The following is a 20,711-nucleotide window of genomic DNA, read 5'->3' as shown; positions in this document are numbered from 1 at the left end:
TGTGTGTGTGTGTGTGTGTGTGTGTGTGTGTGTGTGTGTGTGTGTGTATAAAGACAGGGTCTCTCTACGTATCTCTAGATACACTGGAATTCACTATGTAGACCAGGCTGGCCTCGAACTCACAGAGATCTTCCTGCCTTTGGCTCCGGAGTGCTGGGATTAAAGGTGTGTACCACTATTTGAAAAGGGAAATGATGTTTTAACATGCGTGAGAAGGAGCTGGGGAGATGGCTCAGTGTTCAAGAGTGCTGCTCTTCCAGAGGACAGACATCAGTTCCCAGCAACCATGTACCCATGTCAGAGAGCTTGTAAACTCCTGACACGCCAGCTAAGGGCATCTGGTGTCCTCTTCTGATACTTATACACACACAAGCACATACACATAAATTAAAAACAAATAAATTTTAAAAATTGGTGTGAAAAATAAAGCTTTGCATGGTGTGTGGGATACAAATTGTGTTTGTATTTCCTGTTGTCCTTATATTACAGGTGAAATTTCAACCTTGGGCTACATACACTAGCACAAGCCAATTGAATTGGACTATTCATGGGTCAGGAAGTGGTCTCTTGAGCTGCTGTCATCCAGGAGCTAGCAAAGCTTCAGTTTGAGTACTGCCCCTGGACTGACAGTGAACCAGTCTGTGATCTCACACTAGTGACAGGCTCTGGTGTTCTGTGTGCATTCTGATTTTCGACCAGCAGAGGTCACTGTGGACCTGATTAAAAATCAAACTTACTCTTGACTGGGAAAGAAGAGAATTTTCAAAAGTAAATAGATAAATAAGTCTCCTGTTTCTACAACTTAAACAAATTCTCTCATTTTTGATCCTCTGTCCTCAGTATGTCTTCCAGTCTTATCAGCTTGTTACTAAACTAAACCTACAGGCAGGAATCCTTGTGAGTGGCACGCCCAGTCTCTCATTCTGGTCAGTGACAGGGTTGTTTCTAGCTGTATGTTTTAACAGTAAGGAGGTATAAAGTGCTTCATGATGCTGCTTTCATGAAAGAGATATTTTGGTGCCTGCTCATACCCAGTGTCTCTGATGCTTCATCTGTCCCTTCGTGATACTCAGCTATGTGCCCATCTTGAAGTCACGCTCTTAAAATTTAAAGATGCTCACCTTTTTTAGGGGCTGGCTTGGTAATGTTCAGTTTGCTGGCCTTCTTAAACAAGCCTCGGATGCCTCCCTTCCCCTCCTCACACTCGTTGTCTTTGATTGCGGCCTCCAGAGCCAATCTCTCCTGTTCCAGTTTCTCTAGTTCATCTGAAGAGAGTAGACACGGTCAGTGGCTTCCCTCAGAGGAACAAAGTTTCTAGGAACAATCTCATACATAATCTAGCATCTCATATAATTATACAATAGGATGCATGCAAATATGCACATGGTTTGATACTTTTCTGTCCTGATCATTAAAAAGTAATGCGTTCAGTAAATTGTATTCAAAAAGTAGTAACAGCTGGTTCAGAAAAACAGCTCCATGCATAAAGTCATGGGGCTTTTGTTTGTGAGGGCAAGAAAGGCTACTTCTTTTTTTTTTTTTGGTTTTTCGAGATAGGGTTTCTCTGTGTAGCCCTGGATGTCCTGGAACTCACTCTGTAGACCAGACTAGCCTCGAACTCTCGAACTCAGAAATCCGCCTGCCTCTGCCTCCCAAGTGCTGGGATTCAAGGCATGCACCACCAATGCCCAGCAAAAGGCTACTTCTTATTTAAACCATCCAGAAAACCCATCTAGTGAGATGATGTCACTGCTAAATTACTGACTTAAGGATCAAGTTACCAGGTAAGGTTTTCAAAAAGCAGAACTAATAATATTGCAGAAGTATGCTGGGCTTGTGTGTTGGGCACATATGCTGGGCTTGTGTGTTGGGCACATATGCTGGGCTTGTGTGTTGGGCACACATGCTGGGCATGTATGTTGGGCATATATATGCTGGGCATGTATGTTGGGCAGTTATCTGCACATAGCAACTCCTCTGAGTTGAAATATAAAACTAAGAGCAAGAACCACAGAATGGTACCACATATTTGGTGCACACATGTCATCCCAGCACTTGGGAGGTAGAGGCACAGCGTCCAGGATTTCAAGGTCTTCCTTAGCTACACAAGTTTAATGCCAGCCCCATGCTACCTCAAGACTATCTCAAAAGGCCAAAGGGGATGGGGAGCAAATTACAGAAAGATAATCAGATCTTATAATCAACTTCTCTAGTCTCTGAACACAAACTGCAGTGAACAAAGTATCAGGCACTGATTATGACTCCTAAGTGGAAAAACCAAAACAACCTTATGGTGTAAGCAACCAGAGCCAAAGGACGAAAGAAAGCCAAGGTTTCTGAGAGAATGCCAGAGATCGGGTGGCTGAAAAGTCATGCACAATGCTTGAGTCTAAACCAAGAGTCAAACTGCAAAATTTCCTCCAGAAGGTTCAGGACCACTGTTGTATCTGGCTGCCTTTTTAGCTTTTCTGAGTTTTGATCGTGTTGAAAAGTTCCTAGTTGATTTCTCTTCCCCCCTCCTTCCCTCCTCCTCCTCTTCCTCTTCTTCCTCTTCCTCCTCCTCCCTCCCTCCCTCTTTCTCTGCCTCTCTCCTATCTCTCCCTCCCCCTCTCTTTACACCATAATACAATATATAATCTCTCCTTGACCTTAGCAAGTGAGAGTTTACAGTCATGTAACAGTGCTGAGCTAACAAGCATATTCCTCAACTTCTGTCAGATCTCCTATCTCATTGCCTGCTGAGAATCCAGCCTTGGGAAATAAGCCCTGTTCCAAGAGAGAATGCAGAAAATGTGGGAAATAAGCCCTGCTCCAAGAGAGAATGCAGAAAATGTAGATTCCCTGTTACAAAACCCTGCTAGGGCTTCTGTAAATGTCAGCCTTCAGAACCCACTGCCTTAGCTCTTTGTGAAGGGGCAATTCCACATTAACTAAATCTGTCAGAACCATCACACCCTTCGGATGCTGCTGTTATCCAGCTACTCAGAACCACCTGGCCCCTTTCCAGGTTTTAGCAATTAATCTTTTGCCAGTGGCGTGAGATTTAGAGTCAAGTCACCCCTGTGATCTCCCCAAAGCTTCAAAGGGTCTCAAGATGAGCAGCCATAGGAAGGCTGGGGAATGCGGCTGATGGTGTTAGAGTTTAGGCAAGCCATGCTTGCCCTGACTTTAAAAGGTGAGGGCGATCTACACTGCAGCAGGGCCACAACCCAGAAGGGCTCGGCAGCTGGCTCTTTGTGGCTGTAGTCATTCACTCTTTCTATGCCTCAGGCCTCCTGTGTACTGAAACATCAGAACGATTTTCTTTTCCCACCCTCTGAGCTTCATAAAAGGAATAAACAGCAGTCTGCCTTAGAGCTTCAGGAAGAAGAGAGAAATGTGTTCGTCAGGCAGGGTCTTTATGTTTCTTCTGGAAATGGATCTTCTCATGCAAAGCAAACTAACCATTTGAGAGGGCCAGGTGCTGTTTTAACACCACTTATTGCACACTCTCTGGGTGCTATGGTTGATTCTTTTCCAAACAGCTTGGAAGTGGCTACAATTATTCTCTTGGCTTTGTACACGAAGAAACCAAAGTTCAAAGAGGTTAAATAATGTGTGTGACTATCAATGAGCAAGGTCAGGACTTGAGTACAAAGAGGTTAGTTTGACGGTCAGTCTATGTGTTTCTCAGCCTGAAGCCCTTCTTGTAGCTTGTTAAGATTACTTAACAGTTGTTTCTATTAACTGCCAGCCTCTTCATCAGACAAACTAAAACATTGGCAGGCACAGGATGCCAAGCCACACCCCCAGTGATGGTTCTGGAACATGTCATCTTAGGGAGGCCTCTCAGAGCTCCAGCGGGGACATTCTTTTCCAGGAGTTCAGCTGTTAATTTCCTGGAGGCAGCTATAAGCAGCACAGAGGAGGGGCTACTCCCTTTTCTTTCTTTGACAGGCACACCCTGTCTTTAGCTACTAACTGTGCACTCCAACTAGTGCTCTTCTTGGGTAAAGATGGTTTACACCCTCTTTTGTAATGGAGTTTGCGATCTGAGTTACTCTGGAGGTTTGTTCCAGGACAAGCAAACTGCAGAACCCCAGGCCCAGGAGACAGCCCAAAGTCTGCTTCTACGATTTAAATTCATTAGTTCCCTTGTAGAGCAGACAGGCTAGCAACACCTATTCTGAAGGCTAAAACCATCTTGTCTAGCCAAAGTAGAGCCATCTCCACTGTACAATGAGCTTTCAAGTTTTTGTCAGAGATGATTCTTCATTATTTACTTTGTGGGAGATAGAAGACCCCTGTCCCAGGCAACTCCCCACATTACAGTGTGAAACAGAAGTGGTCTTTGATGGTCTGGTTTTTAAATTGTATCTGATCTACTGCACACCTCTGTTTGCACTGGAAATGAGGGGCAGGAAGAACAGCAGACTTTGCTGAAACATTTAAGAGAGATACTGGCCAGTTGTGTTGCAAAAATAACCATTAGTCACAAAGGAGGAGGTGACTTAGTGGAGCCAGGGGAGTGACATTAAAGATTTCTCATTCCTCAGCCATAGCCACCAACACCACCATCACTACTGTCTTTTTGTTGTTGTTTTTCGCTTTTTGAGACAGGGTTTTCTCTTGTAGCCTAGAAGTCTTCACATAGCCGAGGCTGTCTTCAACCTCTGCCTCCTCACCCCAAGGGCTGGGATTGCAGACCTGTGCCCCTATGCTCAGCTACAACTACACTTTGAATACTTAGGAATTACAATATTTAGGAAGCTTTCGCTGCAGATGCTGGTGTGTAGGGAGAGCTGGTTTTAGTTTGCATTTCATTATAAAGGAAACTTGGGCATAGACAGTCCATGTCTTCGATGTCCAATTCTATCATTAGATTCTGCCACCACTCACTGTCCTTGAGTCTTTTGTAGCCTCAGCTAGCCTCAAGCTCACTTCATAGCCTAGGCTGGCTCTCATTCAACTCCTAATCTTGTTACTTCAGCGTTGTTAGTGCTGGGATTACAGGACTGTGCCACCATAGCCTATTGTTTAATCCCCTCAGAAGGGGATCAAACCTTCCTGATGCCGAGACCCTTTAATACATACAGTTCCTCATTTTTGTATTGACCCCCAACCATGAAATATCTTCATTGCTACTTCATAATTGTAATTTTGCTACTGCTATGAATCATAATGCAAATATCTCTGTTTTCTGGTGTTCTTAGAGGACCCCTGTGAAAAAGGTCATTTGACCCCCACAGGGTCAAGGCCTATAGGTTAAGAACTGCTGCACTTAAACAAAACAAAAAGCAAAATAAAAAGCAAAACAAAACAAAAGCTGGGCAGTGGTGGCGCACGCCTTTACTCCCAGCCCTTGGGAGGCAGAGGCAGGCAGATTTCTGAGTTTGAGGCCAGCCTGGTCTACAGAGTGAGTTCCAGGACAGCCAGGGCTATACAGAGAAACCCTGTCTCGAAAAACAAACAAACAAAAACAAAATAAAAGAACTGCTGCTTTTTACTCTTCTTTAGTCACTCAATCATGGTAGCTGCCTGCCCTTCGCCTTTATAGATTTTGAGAGAGAATCCCAAGGCTGTAGAGGAGGGAGTCAATGACCTTTAGGTTGTCAGTTGAGAGCAGGTTTTGAATAACCTTCTTCCTGCACACCCCAAAACAACTCTAGTGAGACCAGATACCCAAATTGCTTTGATTATCGACCACTGTGTTCCCACGTGCTCCGTAAACCAGCCGCACGGTAACTGACTGGAGAGACTCTATTTCGAAATTGGATTTAGTTGTCAAAACTTCCTCATACGTCCCACTGAGTCATTGTTTAAAAAGATGTCATTTAGGGGTTTACAATTCACCATCTGCTTTGACTCTTAAGGACAGCGGAAAGAGGAGCAGAGAAAGCCAGAGGGCAGACGTATCCCTGCCCATCTTACAACCTCCTTTTCCTTCATTATTAAATTGTAACTCTTTCTTTGGTCAATCAACTTGAAGCCACACATGTTTACATGGATCAGTTGCTGAACCCCGGGTGGAGTCAGGCTGGATTGAAGGCAGCAGTCCTTGCCTTCCAATCAAGCAATTATTTACTGCTTGGCCATCTGTCTTTATTTTTCAAAGACACTCAATCAGACCCAGCCGTATCACCGTGCTCTGAGCAGGTCATAAATCGCGTGGTACTTACACAGGGTACTCAATTGCGACTCACACTCTATCACCGTGTTTACTACCAATGCAATCTGGATTCTTTGTTGTAATTGGCAAACTTGCTAAATACCTCTGGGATGTGAAAAATATGAAATGCCACATTTTTTTTTGGTGTGTTGTCAGGCAATAAATTAATTTATTAAGAAGAAGCATTAGTCATCAGTACCGGGTGACTTGCCGCAGTGAACAAGTTATAATGTTATGAGCATCGATCTTATTTATACAAAAAGTTATTGTCGTGTGAGTCTGTGACACAGTATAGAAATGACTGCCATTAGCTGGTAAATTACCTAGAAAGCTGATTTGTACTCACTGTTTTATTAACTGTAGTATATGGGCTCTGAATTGCTAATGTTTCCCTTAAATTATAATCTGTGATGACACTGCGGTGCCATGTTGGGAATGCTACGATGATAATCATTAACATACTGTAAGGCAATACTGAAGATTTATCAGGCTCTTATTAAGCCCTATATTACAGTGTAATATAATGAACTACAAGTCTGTTTCTTCTAATCCAAAATCTACGCTGAGGCTTGTGCCAGAGATTACTGAAGCTTCATAACAAAGCATGCTGTGGTGGCATCAAGCTAATGTCTGCCGTCATGTTTGTTTGTTTTTGTCTCACATGCTCTCTGTGTATGCGTGTGACACTGCATTTTTGTTCACCTAGACAGTTGGTCCTTATAATTATTTTACTAGCATCTAACTGTAATTTCCCTTTCTTGGTTAAGCAGCAGAAAAGAATTCAAACATCAAAGTTGATCTAAACACTACCTATTCTTTGGGAAATTTAAAAAAGCTATGGTTCAGGCTTCTTTGAGAAATGCTACATATTCTAGTAGTAGCTTCAGAGAAATAAACTGATGGTACATTCTGGTGCCTGGAGCAGTAGAGGTGGTATTTTCAGCTCCATCGCATATATCAGCTTGAAGAGACTAACATAATACACAGAGTGAATGCATCATCTAAATACAAGTTGTGTTTGTCGTTCTCATTTTTTTAGATAGAAAACATAGCATCAGCAAAGCCAGAAAAAAAAAATCAAAGTAAATAGAACAAGGGGGATCCAACCAGAAAGCCTTCTCCCTGAGGACTAGTTTTTATAGTACCAGAAGGTTCTATGGAAGCAGTCAATAGCCTTACCCAGCTCTGATGCCCATGAACTACAACAATGACCAGCATGGTAAGATGCAATAGTGGCACTTATGTCTTGGCAGTAACCAACAGCTCTCTATTTGGACTTACGGCCCACTCAACAAGAGAGAGATCATGCCTGGTACTGGAGACCTAGCCAACTACCCAGGGATAGTGAAGTCATGGATCTTGGAGGGGGACATACTACTGCCACTTTACTAAAGCAGCATATTTCTTAACTGAATTCTAAGGGCTTATACTCATGTCCTTAAGTCTTCAGTCCTCATCCAAGAGACTTCTCTTTCCAGTAGGTGGGGAGAATTACAGAAACCACACCTGAGAAGAACTGACTATGGGTGGCCCAGCCCCAACTGCTACATCTCCAACACAGCTCCTGTATCTAAGGCTCAGGAGACATCGTGGAAGCGGCAGCATAATGACTGACTGAAGAGCCAGAGGAGCAGGAGATCTGCTGCAGGAGAGTGTGTCTCCTAGACATGACAGGGAAGTTTTTCCAATGACACCTCAACAATATGGCTGCTTAAGCAAGATCTGAATAAGGATTTCAACACTGTAATTCTAGAGAAATCTCTTTGACTACAATTATATATGTCATGTCCAATATATTTCATACACTGTAGCTGGGCTTAACTGCTGTCTCTGGTGATACTGATTATTCCCATGGCTCTCTTGAACCCAATCACTTCATCGTTTTACCTTCCTGGCTCCCTCCTAGCTTCTCTTTTGGGCTAAATTTGCATTGTTGTGGTTTCCATTTCTACCTTACCTACGATGATTTTTTTGCCTTCATTTCCTAGGGACAGTCATGGAACCACCATGCATTAAAGAGATGAAATGAAAATTTGTTTCTCACAGTTCAGGAAGTGAGAATTCCAGTATCGAGGTGTTAACTGAGATAATTATCCTTAGGCCACTTGCCATGGCTTGAGGGTGGCAGTGCCCAGCTCTGAGTCCTAACCTCTTTCTGTAAGGGCACTAGAAGAGCAGAACTGTGGCCTATCGGTGTGACCCTATTTTATCTTAATTATGTTGTTAAAGACAATCTCTGCAGACACTTCCATCCTGAGGTACTGGTATATCAGTGGGGTACAGTTTAGCCAACAACATCTAAATCAGGATCTCAGACATAGGTAGGAGTATTGTTTATCTAATGAAGACCCAGCAGGATTCCCACCGACTTTGAGTTGAGACAGATGTCCCTCTTGTTTAAACCTTTTCTGCCTCTTCCCATCTCCTTTGCTACCCCAGCATTTAACCAAGGCAGTTTTAAATTCACAGCTCCCTGTCCCATGTCCTGTACATTCCATCAACCTCCAATGCTGCTCTTTATGCCTCCAAAAATGGCTCTTCATTTTGTGTTTTCTCTTTATCCCTGAAGACACTTACCAGGTTTGGGCTGTTACCTCTCCTTGCTTCCATTATTATAGAAATCTTTTTTTTAAAAAAAAAGGATACATCTTCATAGACTTTTCCCTTGGAGAGATATTTTAAAATGATTCAGAAACGTTAACTGTTACTCCTAGCAATCAATATGTGTGTGTGTGTGTGTGTGTATCTCCTCTCTTATAATTTAAAAAAAACTAATTTCTTAGCTTACTATTTTGTGGGGTTTTTTTGACATTTTCATACATATATATCATTGTATCTTGCTCATATTTGTCCCCCGTGACTACCCTCTACTATCTGTTCTGCCCTTTGTTATTGGTCCCCTTCTACCTCCAAATCTACCCATTTCTGCTTTTCATATACATGCATGCATATGTATACATATTTAAATCTAGATTTCACATATGAGAGAAAATGCGATTCCTTTCTGCATTCTAGGCCTCTTTGAGTCACGCTCCAAACGACTGAAATAGTATGAACTTTATAACCCATGTTTGACCATTATACCCTCATTGAAATTCTTCTGAGGGTTTTCAGTGGTGACCAACTATGATCTCCCCTTTTCAGTATGGGAGAAGAAGCTTGGGAAGCCCTTGATAGTCAGTCTCTGCCTCATACCTTCCCCTTTGGTTAAATTAGTCTGCTCGGGCTGTACATGTGCCCACCCCTTCCTGTTTCTCATCTCAACCTTTTCTCATGTTCACTTCTGGGCAAGAAGAAATGCTTGTTCCCAAGTCTTACTAATCTTCTGTCCCTCAACATTGCTTACCTAACTCAGATTCATCCACTAAACTTCATATTTCTTCCAGGAAGCCTCTTTGGGATTAGATGCCCTTCTTTCCCACAATTCCTCATTCATTCGTAACAATCACAGTAATATCCATTTCCCCACTACAGTGCCAGCTTCTTAAGTGTAGAGACCAGGATTGTTATTTATTATTATTAACATATTATTATTATTATTATTATTACCAACATCCTCACCTGAATTCTGTGTGTTATACAACAGGCAACCCGAAATATCCCCTCTTCTTAGCGTCATTAGAAGATTCCATTAAGAAGTTCAGTTGAAGAGGTGTACTCGTGTTCTCTCCTAATCTTTCAGAAATTCCTCTTATATGCTTTCCTTACCTCATACACAAGAGGATATGTTTAAATTCTAAGACTAAACAACTCTACCAAATTATCTATAGAGAAGAAACAGTTGCTGGTCAGAATGAATCTTTCTGCCTGTGCAGAAAGATAAATGATTCACAGGCATGACAGATTCAGATTCATTTCATTCATTTATTGTTAGCTACAAACCAGTTCTTGCTCACCTAAAAGCAAATACATGCTTTGCCATGGGGAAAATCAAAAACAACTTCATTTTGTGAAACATCTTGCAAAAATTAACTTGGCAGGCTACTTACCGAAGGTGTTTATTTACCTTCATGCTGTCTTTGTGGTATTGAAATAAGAAAAATCATTAATTACCCTGAATTAGTCTACATCTCTGATTACCAAGGCAAAGGCCACGAGTGTTAGCCATGAGGAAGCACAGAGGGACTGCACACACCATGGGCTAAGGCATAATCATTTTATTTACACTGAGCACTGTTCTGATCCAATCACCTAAAACAATTCACCATCTGTTGAGTGGATACGAAAAATATTTACCTTGTACCTGGAGAACTGGAGAGATGTCAAACCCTTGGCTGATTCTGACTATGACCACGCCAATCTCAAAGTCAAAGGCGTCACTGAAAGAGGAAACAACATTGGAATGTGTCCAGTGTTTTCTTTAACCTTCACACTTGGAGTAAACATTAAACTCATCTCTAGGATTTTGATAGCGTGAATCTATTAAAATTCACTTTAGAATACAGCTAAGATCCAGTGTCTTTTTGTTTTGTTTCATTTGTTTGTTTCTTCCTTTGTGCCTTTAAAAAATAAATTCTAGGTAGAGGTAAATAAGTTATTCACTCTGAAGCCAATTTGTTCAAATAGTCCCACCAGCTAGATATTTTTGTTAAAAAACTCTACATACCTTAAAATAATATATTAAGTGATCAAAACAATCTGATAGATTTAGAATAGAACATTTATAGATTGCAAAATCTTTTGATTATCAGACTCCCCTCTCTGCCATTGGGAAGACATATTCAATGATGTCTGACACCAAGCTTATGGCCTAAAATGTCTCCAGTACAGCAGTCAGAGGCAGGGGCAGTTTTCTGAGTTTATGGTTGATAGTGACTTCCAGGACAGCCAGGCCTATGTAGTTGAAACTCTGTCAACAAACAAACACGTTTCCAATGTCTCGGTGGAACTTTTGTCATGGACTCCGCACAGGCCCTTGAGAGCCCCGCCTCCCTGTGAAATCCTAGATACTTGCAGATGTCTCTGATGCCTTCTCTGCACCAGCCTAAAGAGATTTAAGGATGTAGAAGAGAAGGGGAAGCTGTTTGGTTTACCTCATCTCCTGTAGTACATGTTGTAAATCTGAAAGCAAGCCTATTGCTTATTTGTGTTATTTAACGTTTGCTTCTGAAAGTTCCCGTGTTCATGCATTGGCAGAACTGAGACCCAGAGCTCCTACAGTCAGGCCACCGGCTGCAGCATCACTGTAGCCTGTGATTGGTCAGGCCACCCTCCACAGCATCACTGTAGCCTGTGATTGGTCAGGCCACCATCTGCAGCATCACTGTAGCCTGTGATTGGTCAGGCCACCCTCTGCAGCATCACTGTAGTTTAGTCACCATAAGCAACAAGCTTCCAATAAGAATTAGATCTGAACTTTCAGGGAATGATATGAAGAAGTTCAGTGTAATATAAATATCCACTCAAAATTCAAAACATAAATTATCTTCACTTAATAAAATAGGTCTGTTCTCTTCAAAAGCAAGCCTTATTTCTATTTAAACTTGATTGTGAAAGACTAGACAATTTGTTTTACATAAAAGATGTTCTTCTATAGGCAGATTGATGGCATTGTAATTCCTTTGTGTTTCCTCACAAGGCAAAAGGCCAAGAGCTTTGAGGGAAAGAGAGTATCTTGCAATAGCTGCCTGGGCCGGATATAGTGACAAAGGTGTTTGAAAATGAGAATGAGGTTGAGAGAAGGGAGAAGTCGGTCCAATGTGGCCATTGCTGGATTGGAGATGGAGAAAAAGTGCCACCAGCCACATCTACTAGTGGGCAACTTTTAGGAGCTAGAAAGAGAAGGTAGGACATTGCGCTTTATGAACAATTTAGTCTGGTCCACTTTGATTTGGGCATCATAAGCTAATCGTTAGAGTTCTAACCCATCAAACTGTAAAATAAAGCTTTGTTGTCTTAAATACCATACAAAACTAAGACAGATTCTAAGTAAAAGACACCATACTTAAGAGTGGTACAGACAATTAAAACTTTATATTCAAAGAAGTATAGTAAGACAATATTCAGTTGTAACCATAGCCCTGTGTCAACAATAACAGTGTATCTTACTTGAAGCAACAATAAACTCCAGGAAAGGAAATGCAGGGCAGATATGTAGCTACCTTCTTCCTGTCTTCAATTTTTTGCTAGAATTATTTAATTTTATACTAGTGCAAACTTGGACCACCTTAGTTAACATTGACTTTTACTACCAAGAAGACCAATTGCTAATGTGTTGTAAGAACCAGAGGCTTCCTCAGTTTGATGTGAGTAGGCTCAGTCATTTGGACCCTTTGAATTGGGTGTTTGAGGTGGGGGCTGGGGGCTGACCACAGGGGTGCTGTATCAATTACTAGAACCTGAGGATGTACAAAGTTCTGAAATTTGCTTAGATTTCTTTCTCCACTTTGTTTGTTGGTAAAATAGCCAAACCTGGATTCTAAATGTTTTCAAGAAAAATTCCCTTCCCCTCTCTACATATCCTTTACTCTAGTAAATAGACATTTAAGTTAGAACCTTACACATTTGTCCCTTCTTGGCTCCAGTATCACCCCACCCCAGCTCCTCCACTACTCCACCCCCTCCCAGTGTTTATCGGTGGTGTGGGTCTTTCTCCTCCTTTGTTAGAGAATGTACAGGATCAGAAGAATGCATTCTCTGGCAACTGGATCTGATGCTAGAGAGCTTTGTGCATACAGATTGTATGCTGCCCTGGTTAGCACATTATAAACAAAGACTGGTCCCCAAAGCCACCACTTACTGTATGATTCCCACATAGTTCTCAAGCTCTGACAAGGGAGTTTTCCTCCAGTTTTTTTTGTATCCAATCACGAGAGTGTTTGGCTTCATTCTCCCCAAGCCTGAGGCCTAAACAGAGGACATAAACACATCAGCCATCCTTACCATGCCAGTAAAATACTACTGCAAATGACAAATGATGTCAAAGAGCACTGAAGTAATGTTCTGAAGATTCTGAAGATTAGATTACATCTTAATGCATGTCCTTCATGCCCGTACCCAAGCATAAAATAGGAAGATCAGCTTTAAATCATCTCAGTCATAAATGGATTTCAAATGACAGGAATGTAGCCTTGCTAAATTAGCAGTCATTTGCATTACTTCTGACACACTCATTAAAATGGTTCAATAATTTAAAGTCAAGCAAGGGTTGGCTTAACTATCAATGTGCATGTTATAGCAGTGGTTCAGATCTCATTTCCACCTGGGATGTCCAAAATGGTGTCAACAACAAATCCACATTTTGGAGATCTCTGTATACAAGGACCATTGAAAATGTCCTCATATTGTTTGCTGAAAATAACTGAGATGCACTTCCCAAACAGAATGCTCTTGAATGACTGTGTCCTTAGCTGTAATATTTCATATCAGAAACTTCAGTCATCTTTAGAGGACAAGATACGGCTTCCAGTCAATCACATTTAATGCAATAATATTATCAAGCCTGTATTAATTGCAAAGTGATAGTTGAGGCACTGGTGGTAGGAGCTTAGAATAATGTAGAGGAGACAAGATATACATAAGCAATTGTAACTCAAGAATAAATGCAACAGAGTCTTGTGGAAGCACCAAGGGAGACTTGTGCTGCAGCTGATGGCTCACAGCTTCATGGAGAGGTGGCGTTTATTCCGAATCTACAAGTTTAATTGGATATTGACAAACAAAAATAAGGAGAGCTGAGCATGAAGAGAGGTCACCTGGGATATGAATATACTAAAGAAATTACCAGGACCAGCCATTCTAGGGGACACAGTCATGAAAAGAAGGACATGGGCAAAATGAAGGATTTCTAACAGGAGCCTGTCCTTCTGCACACTTGGCGTATGCTTTGTGTGAATCTGTAGGTTCATTTTTTTTTTTACATTTATTTGTATATTTCTTTGCTTTCATTTTTCATGACTATTTTAAAAATTCGTTGACAAATGTACCCATGTCTATGCTGAAATCTAGGCATTCTCATCCCACTATTCTCCCTCTCCACCCCTTGCCTCTGCTGAAGCTCTTCTCCCTAACATGCCTCCACCAGTTTCAATGGGCATCGTCACAGCCCACTGAGTGTAAAATGTGGTCACTTGCATGAGCATGAATGTATCTGAGTCTACCAACTGGACATGGTCAACTTATAGGTGATTCACCATTGAAGAAAATGATCTCCCTCCTCTAGCACCTATAAATTGCCCATAGTCCTTCTATAAGGGGCAGGGCCTCATGAGCCCCCTCCCCCATACATAATGAAATGGTAACAGGTCAGATTTTGTACAGGTCTTGTGCAGGTAACCACAGTTTCAGTGAGTTCATGGGTGTGATTCCCACGTCATATCCAGAAGAGACTTTTGTAGCAGCGCAACCTCGGCCCCTGACTCTTACATTCTCTATCCCCTCTCTTGTACTGTTGTGCTTTGTGCCTTGGAAGGGGTGATATTGATAACCCTTTTAGAGCCTAGCACCCCATAGAAATTTATTCTTCATACTTTAACTAGTATTGAGTCTCATCATTAGGTAACACCTATTGCAAAGAGAAGCTTCTCTGATGAAGGCTGAGACCAGCACGAATCTATGAATATACACATCATGTCAATTTAGTGAAACAAGAAGAGCACTCTCTCCTTTGGGGGTCTATGACCTTTCTAGCTACAGAAAGGTGCTTTCTTGACTGGGTTTGTATTAAAAGGCATGAGTTCCCTTCTATAGACTTGGCTTCCAATTCAATGAGAAAGTGGTTGGTTATTTCCATTACAGCCATGCCACTGTTACACGAGTGGGTATATCTTGCCAGTCCAGTTAGTATTATAGAACTCCTAGAAAGAAGCTGTCACTACAAAGGCTGATCGACTGAGTCAGCACTGTGAAGAGGTTGGAATGTTGCAAGTTCAGAGCCAGTTTTTCTTGAGTGTCTGTTAGCCTCCCAGATAACTGTTTATTGCCTTCCTCCATGTCATCTAACATTTTTGGAGCCATTGGGTAAATATTTTGAAATATACAAATGCTACATTCAGAGAGTCTCTTGAATTGTTTTAAAGATTTTTTCCCTCCAAATTACAGAGGTGAGAACTGAAGAACAAATTTCTGTAGTCACCATAGAAGTAGAAGAAGGAAGGGTAAAGGAAAGAACAGGGGACGGATTGAAGACCGCAGACTCCAGCATGTAACTGTGGAGATGATCACATTTATTTAATGTTCTGGAAATAATTCCCGAGGCTGCGGAGATTTTCCGCCCTGGTCCACATGCATTTATTAGTGGAGTCTAGCAGCTGCCCACCCATCATTTGCAAAAGAAAAAAAAAAAGAGAAAAAGTGCCCAACTGGACCGTAGCTACCTCCTGTACAAGACGCACGAATTTGAAGTATTAATAGAATTCTGAAAGTCCTCAACCACCAGAACACATCTGCATTTCAGTGAGCATGAGGACACAGTGATGCTGGCCAAAGGCATCTGATTTTCCATTTCCAGTAGATCATTCCTAGTTCATGGTAATAGAACCTCAGCCTTTATTTCCAGCTTGCCTAGCCTGAGATTCCCTGAGCACCTGCCTTGATCTCTCACACGTCCTTGTGACTGGCCTAACTCTAGCCATTGGTTTTAGGAACTTCATCTACCTGGATACTAACTTCAACCTCTGTGCTCACCCCCTGCCTTACCTGAAGGAGACTCCGGACACCGTCCCTGAAGCAGTCTGCTGCTACTGCAGCATAAAAAGCCTTGATTTTGTTCTTTATGAGCCAGGCCTGTTTTTTAGCCATGCCGCTGTTCATCTCTTTAACACACAGCTTGCGAGGTCCCTGTAGGACACAAAGAAATACTGGTTAGAAGCCCCACTATTATACTTCACACTACAGTTACCAGGTGACAAAAACAACCAGTAAAGCCCCGTTAGATTAAATGATAGGACCAAGGCAAAAGCACCTCCTTAAATGAGGCTTGCCCAGAACCTTGTTTTGGGAGAGGACCTGTACTGTTCACATGATTCACTTTCATGACCAAATATCCTGGCTTATTAATAACCACTTAAATAACTGCCTTGTGCAGAACGGAAAGAAAAGCTGAGGATTTGATAGAACATAAGGAAAATAGGCTGTGATCCAAGAGGCTCAGGATGAATTCACAACCAACCTGTGATTCAGAAGTGAGAGCCATGCTTATGAACCTCAAAGAAATCTCAGCTAGATCCCAATGTCAAGAATGGACAGAGCTCTTAGGACCCCAAGCATTCTGGACCACAAATTCTGCCCCAAGCCACAGATCCTGACAGTTTTATAAGTGTCTGAGCACTGCTTTTTGATTGCTAAGAATTCCCTTCTACCACTCTTCCCTTGAGTCGATACATTTATAGTTGGGGAGGTTAATGCTTCTTCCTCATTCAGTGAATTTGTGGGGACAAAAGATCACATGTCTATGATGTAAGGGGATTGAGAGAAGCTAAGAGAAAGGGATGCCCACTTGGAATCTTAAGATTATATTCTGGAGATCCAGTGTTTACCTAGCAACTCTTCTTCCATAGAGGTCCAAGTTAGCTCTTTTCTTCTTATGTTTTTAACTTAGTTCAAAAGGTATTTATGGTTATTGCCTTAGTGTTTAGCAGGACAGATGAAGCACCTGCTTTCTTCAGTCTATAGAGAGAGTTGTATTTTGTTTGGATGTTGTAGATTTCATGCAAGTCCCTTGAGATCCTGATAACATGTAGTTGACAACCCCTAGAGGGTATGGAGTGGGGGTTAAGCATCTGAATTTGTAATAAGCTTCCAGGTGACATAGATGTTACTGGTTCCTCACACTGCATTTAAAATGACAGTCTAAATGGTCTTTGGTGGGAAACAAAGGACTTTGGGATACAAGAAAACTTGTCTAGCCCTTGGCTTGACTTCTTTGGAGTTTATGGGTTATCTCTCAGATTTGAAATCTTATTCTGGACATGGGGATAAACACCCCATTTCCTGCATGGTTATTTTAAGTAAATAAGGTATCTAGTACTAAGCTTGAAAAGTACCAAGTCATACCTACAACTGACTTTTATCATTGTAAATGGATGTTTATAATCTCAGTGAAACTCCAGGCTAATTCTACATTATATTTGCTCTGGGGCAGTTGGAATGAAACTGAATTCGGAGACAGAGTGCTGGATTTAACTGTGGCTCTGGACTGACTCCTTGATACAATGGGCATCCTCTCCTGAGGACAAATATATTTATTAAATAAGGCAATTGCTGAGTCATCACTGCCAACCAGAACAGCTCATATCCACATGTCATTATTCAGCATTTGAAATGGAATTCATATTCAGAGAGCCTTGGTACACAAATATACGTAAAATAAATATCACTGACATTTATGTTAATTGCATATTGAAATAACATTTTGGACATATTTGAGTTAAACAAGAGAAATTAAAAATAACTTGATCTATCTTTTGTCAATTTAATTGGCAATCAGAAAATTTTAAATTATACATATAGCACATATTTCTATCATACACCAGTAATTGGGCTCTGAGGCCCTTCCATTTTAGAATTCTATATAAACTGGATAATGTTCTTTGTATAGTTAGTTGTTTTCCAGTATATGTTTTATTTTTATTGTTTTGGTTTTTTGAGACAGGGTTTCTCTGTGTAGTCCTGGCTGTCCTGGAACTCACTCTGTAGACCAGGCTGGCCTCAAACTCAGAAATCCACCTGTCTCTGCCTCCCAAGTGCTGGGTTTAAAGGCGTGTGCCACCACCGCCCGGCCAGTATATGTTTTAGAAGTTACCAATGTTATAAAAACAATTGGATTGTCATGTATTAGTAAAAAAAGCAAGAACTTTCAATGATGACAGAAAAGGTCAAGACATCAGGAGGGTGGTTATTGAACCAGAAGTTCTGGACCAGAGAAAGACATGCTATTAGAGGAGAAGTTTCCCTCAGGCCTCCAGAATGTCAGCACATTTTTGTTACTAGTCCTTCCTTGGGCACCCACTAGAAGAAGAGGAAGGAATATTGCATTGAGGGTCATTTACTGTTGACAAGAACCACCAGACAGAAGAACAACCAACAGCTAGAAAGATGGTAGACCATCAGAGTTCTGAGCCTTCCTGCAGTGACTGTAAGCCCCTGGGGAAAGTGGTGCTTATTTAAAGAAATACAGTCTAGTGTATGTCTGTTAGTATTACAAAAATCTAGATTAAACATTAATTGTGCCAGAGAGATTTATTTTAACGACTGAATTTGCCATACTGAGAACTCATAAAAATATTTCATGTAGAATCTTTTTTTGCTAAAAGGGATTATGATGTCCTTGTAGCATACTTATTAATATGAAACTAGACTGTAATGCAAATGTAAGAAGGTTAAAAACTAACAGGAGGGGAGACATCCTGGAACATAATTACCAATATTCAAATATGTCACAAAAATGGATTCTACCTTCCAATTAATATATTATAGAGATCAACTTCCCAAACATGAGCCCATGAATTAATTCCCCAATTTGAACAATGAAACTTTGAGAAATTTACGCATTTATATATTAACTTATGCTTCTACATATTGAGAGTCTCATGACTTTGCTGTCATTATTTCTGTGGTTGAAACTACCAGAAGGATAATTTCTCCCTTTTTCTGATTTGGCCCAAGAATCATCTCACCATGTATCCTAATGCTTATTCATAGATCATTTCATTCTTCTTATATTTGATCATGTTATTATTTTATTATCATTTATTTTGAGACAGGGTTTCTCTGTGTAAAGGTTTTGGCTGTCCTGGAACTCCCTCTGTCGACCAGGATGGCCTCAAACTCATAGAGATCTGCCTGTGAGAGAGATCTGCCTGTGAGAGAGATCTGCCTGTGAGAGAGATCTGCCTGTGAGAGAGATCTGCCTGTGAGAGAGGTCTGCCTGTGAGAGAGATCTGCCTGTGAGAGAGGTCTGCCTGTGAGAGAGATCTGCCTGTGAGAGAGATCTGCCTGTGAGAGAGATCTGCCTGTGAGAGAGATCTGCCTGTGAGAGAGGTCTGCCTGTGAGAGAGATCTGCCTGTGAGAGAGATCTGCCTGTGAGAGAGGTCTGCCTGTGAGAGAGGTCTGCCTGTGAGAGAGGTCTGCCTGTGAGAGAGATCTGCCTGTGAGAGAGGTCTGCCTGTGAGAGAGGTCTGCCTGTGAGGAGATCTGCCTGTGAGAGAGATCTGCCTGTGAGAGAGCTCTGCCTGTGAGAGAGATCTGCCTGTGAGAGAGGTCTGCCTGTGAGAGTGGTCTGCCTGTGAGAGAGATCTGCCTGTGAGAGAGGTCTGCCTGTGAGAGAGATCTGCCTGTGAGAGATCTGCCTGTGAGAGAGGTCTGCCTGTGAGAGAGATCTGCCTGTGAGAGATCTGCCTGGTATTCGAGGCATGTGCCACCACACCCAGGCTTTATTAAGATCTTGATAAAGGACACAAAGAACTTAGTGTTCTCATCTGAAATTTTGCGGCTGAATAAGAAAACAACAAGTGAAGGGAAGAAGAGAGGGGGACCTTCGATGGCTGAATGAGTTAGGGGTCTAGCAATCTACTCTCAGGACTTGAGGGTATCTGGGTTTTATTGAAGACCACATAGTTCAGGAATGAAATGAGCAACTATCATATTCCCATGATAATAACATCAACACCATTATCAATTAATAACAAAGAAAGTGAATCCATCATTCAGCATTTGAAAGACACAAAACAGTACTTGAAAGCAAGTATAATTCTCACAATGACCTTAAAACAGGTGCTCTCTTATTCAGAGAGACTAAACTATGTGTGTGAGGGAATCGGCACCAGTAAATGTCAAAACAGTGATTCCGAACTTGACTGCTAGTTTCAAAGGCCCAGGGGAAAATGCTTCCTAGAGTGGAAAACACAATCTTGGTTCCTTTTCCATTGTCACTACTTAACATTTCCACAAGGCTGGCTTAACCATCATCTGCATACGCTGGGGAAAAGTTTCCAGTGGTATTCTGCCTCCCCCTGCATCCCTCTCCATCTGTTTCCTTGGAAGGGTGATTGACAGCTGAGCCTTGAATCTAAAAACATATCCACAGCCTAAGGAGTATACAGGAAGTAACTACCTGGGAAGGATTTAATTGATGCAATAACTGTTTTCTGTTCCCAAGAGAACTTGAGCACTGGGGAGCAGGACTCAGGGGCCTTTCATGGAGACATCAGCACAACAAATGAAGTGTTGTCCAACACGTGTGTGAAGCTACCTGATCACATGCTTAGGCCCTTGCTTCCCAGGAAAGGGTCTTCTAGGACCATAGTCCTTTTTGCAGTTAAAGACTCAAAGGGTTAATTAAAAGCAGGGTTTCTTATCTCTGTGGAAGCACTTTTCTCCCTTGCCATTATATGACCGTTTATATTTCTTGCTCATTTCTCTGGTCCTGAAGATATTTTATTTCTTGCTAAACCAAATTTTCTCTAAATTGTTAGAGAAGAAAAACACCCCAAACTGCTTATTGCATCAAAACCGGCTCCTATATTATATTGGCCAAAATGAAATCCACTAATCCAGGGCACTAAACTTGATAATAAGAGAGAAAGGCTCTTGATAAGTTTTTAATAAATCCTCTGGAGTCACAGT

General features: G+C 41.6%; 1 protein-coding gene across 1 annotated transcript in view; it reads right to left on the bottom strand.

The window, feature by feature from the left end:
• Positions 1–20,711, bottom strand: part of Slc12a1 (solute carrier family 12 member 1) — a 68,491-nt gene that overhangs the window by 3,163 nt on the left and 44,617 nt on the right. Inside the window, exons 18-21 of the mRNA XM_028760042.1 lie at positions 15,785–15,925; positions 12,888–12,994; positions 10,385–10,467; positions 1,122–1,265 (exon numbers count right to left, since the gene is read on the bottom strand). Coding sequence (XP_028615875.1) covers positions 1,122–1,265; positions 10,385–10,467; positions 12,888–12,994; positions 15,785–15,925 — 475 coding nt within the window. The remainder of the gene's footprint in view (positions 1–1,121; positions 1,266–10,384; positions 10,468–12,887; positions 12,995–15,784; positions 15,926–20,711) is intronic.

The sequence above is a fragment of the Grammomys surdaster genome, unplaced genomic scaffold (assembly GCF_004785775.1).
Source record: "Grammomys surdaster isolate TR1022 unplaced genomic scaffold, NIH_TR_1.0 126381, whole genome shotgun sequence".
NCBI classification, from domain to species: domain Eukaryota; kingdom Metazoa; phylum Chordata; class Mammalia; order Rodentia; family Muridae; genus Grammomys; species Grammomys surdaster.
The sequence above is the reverse complement of the archived record's forward strand: the minus strand, read 5'-3'. Positions and strand labels throughout refer to the sequence as shown.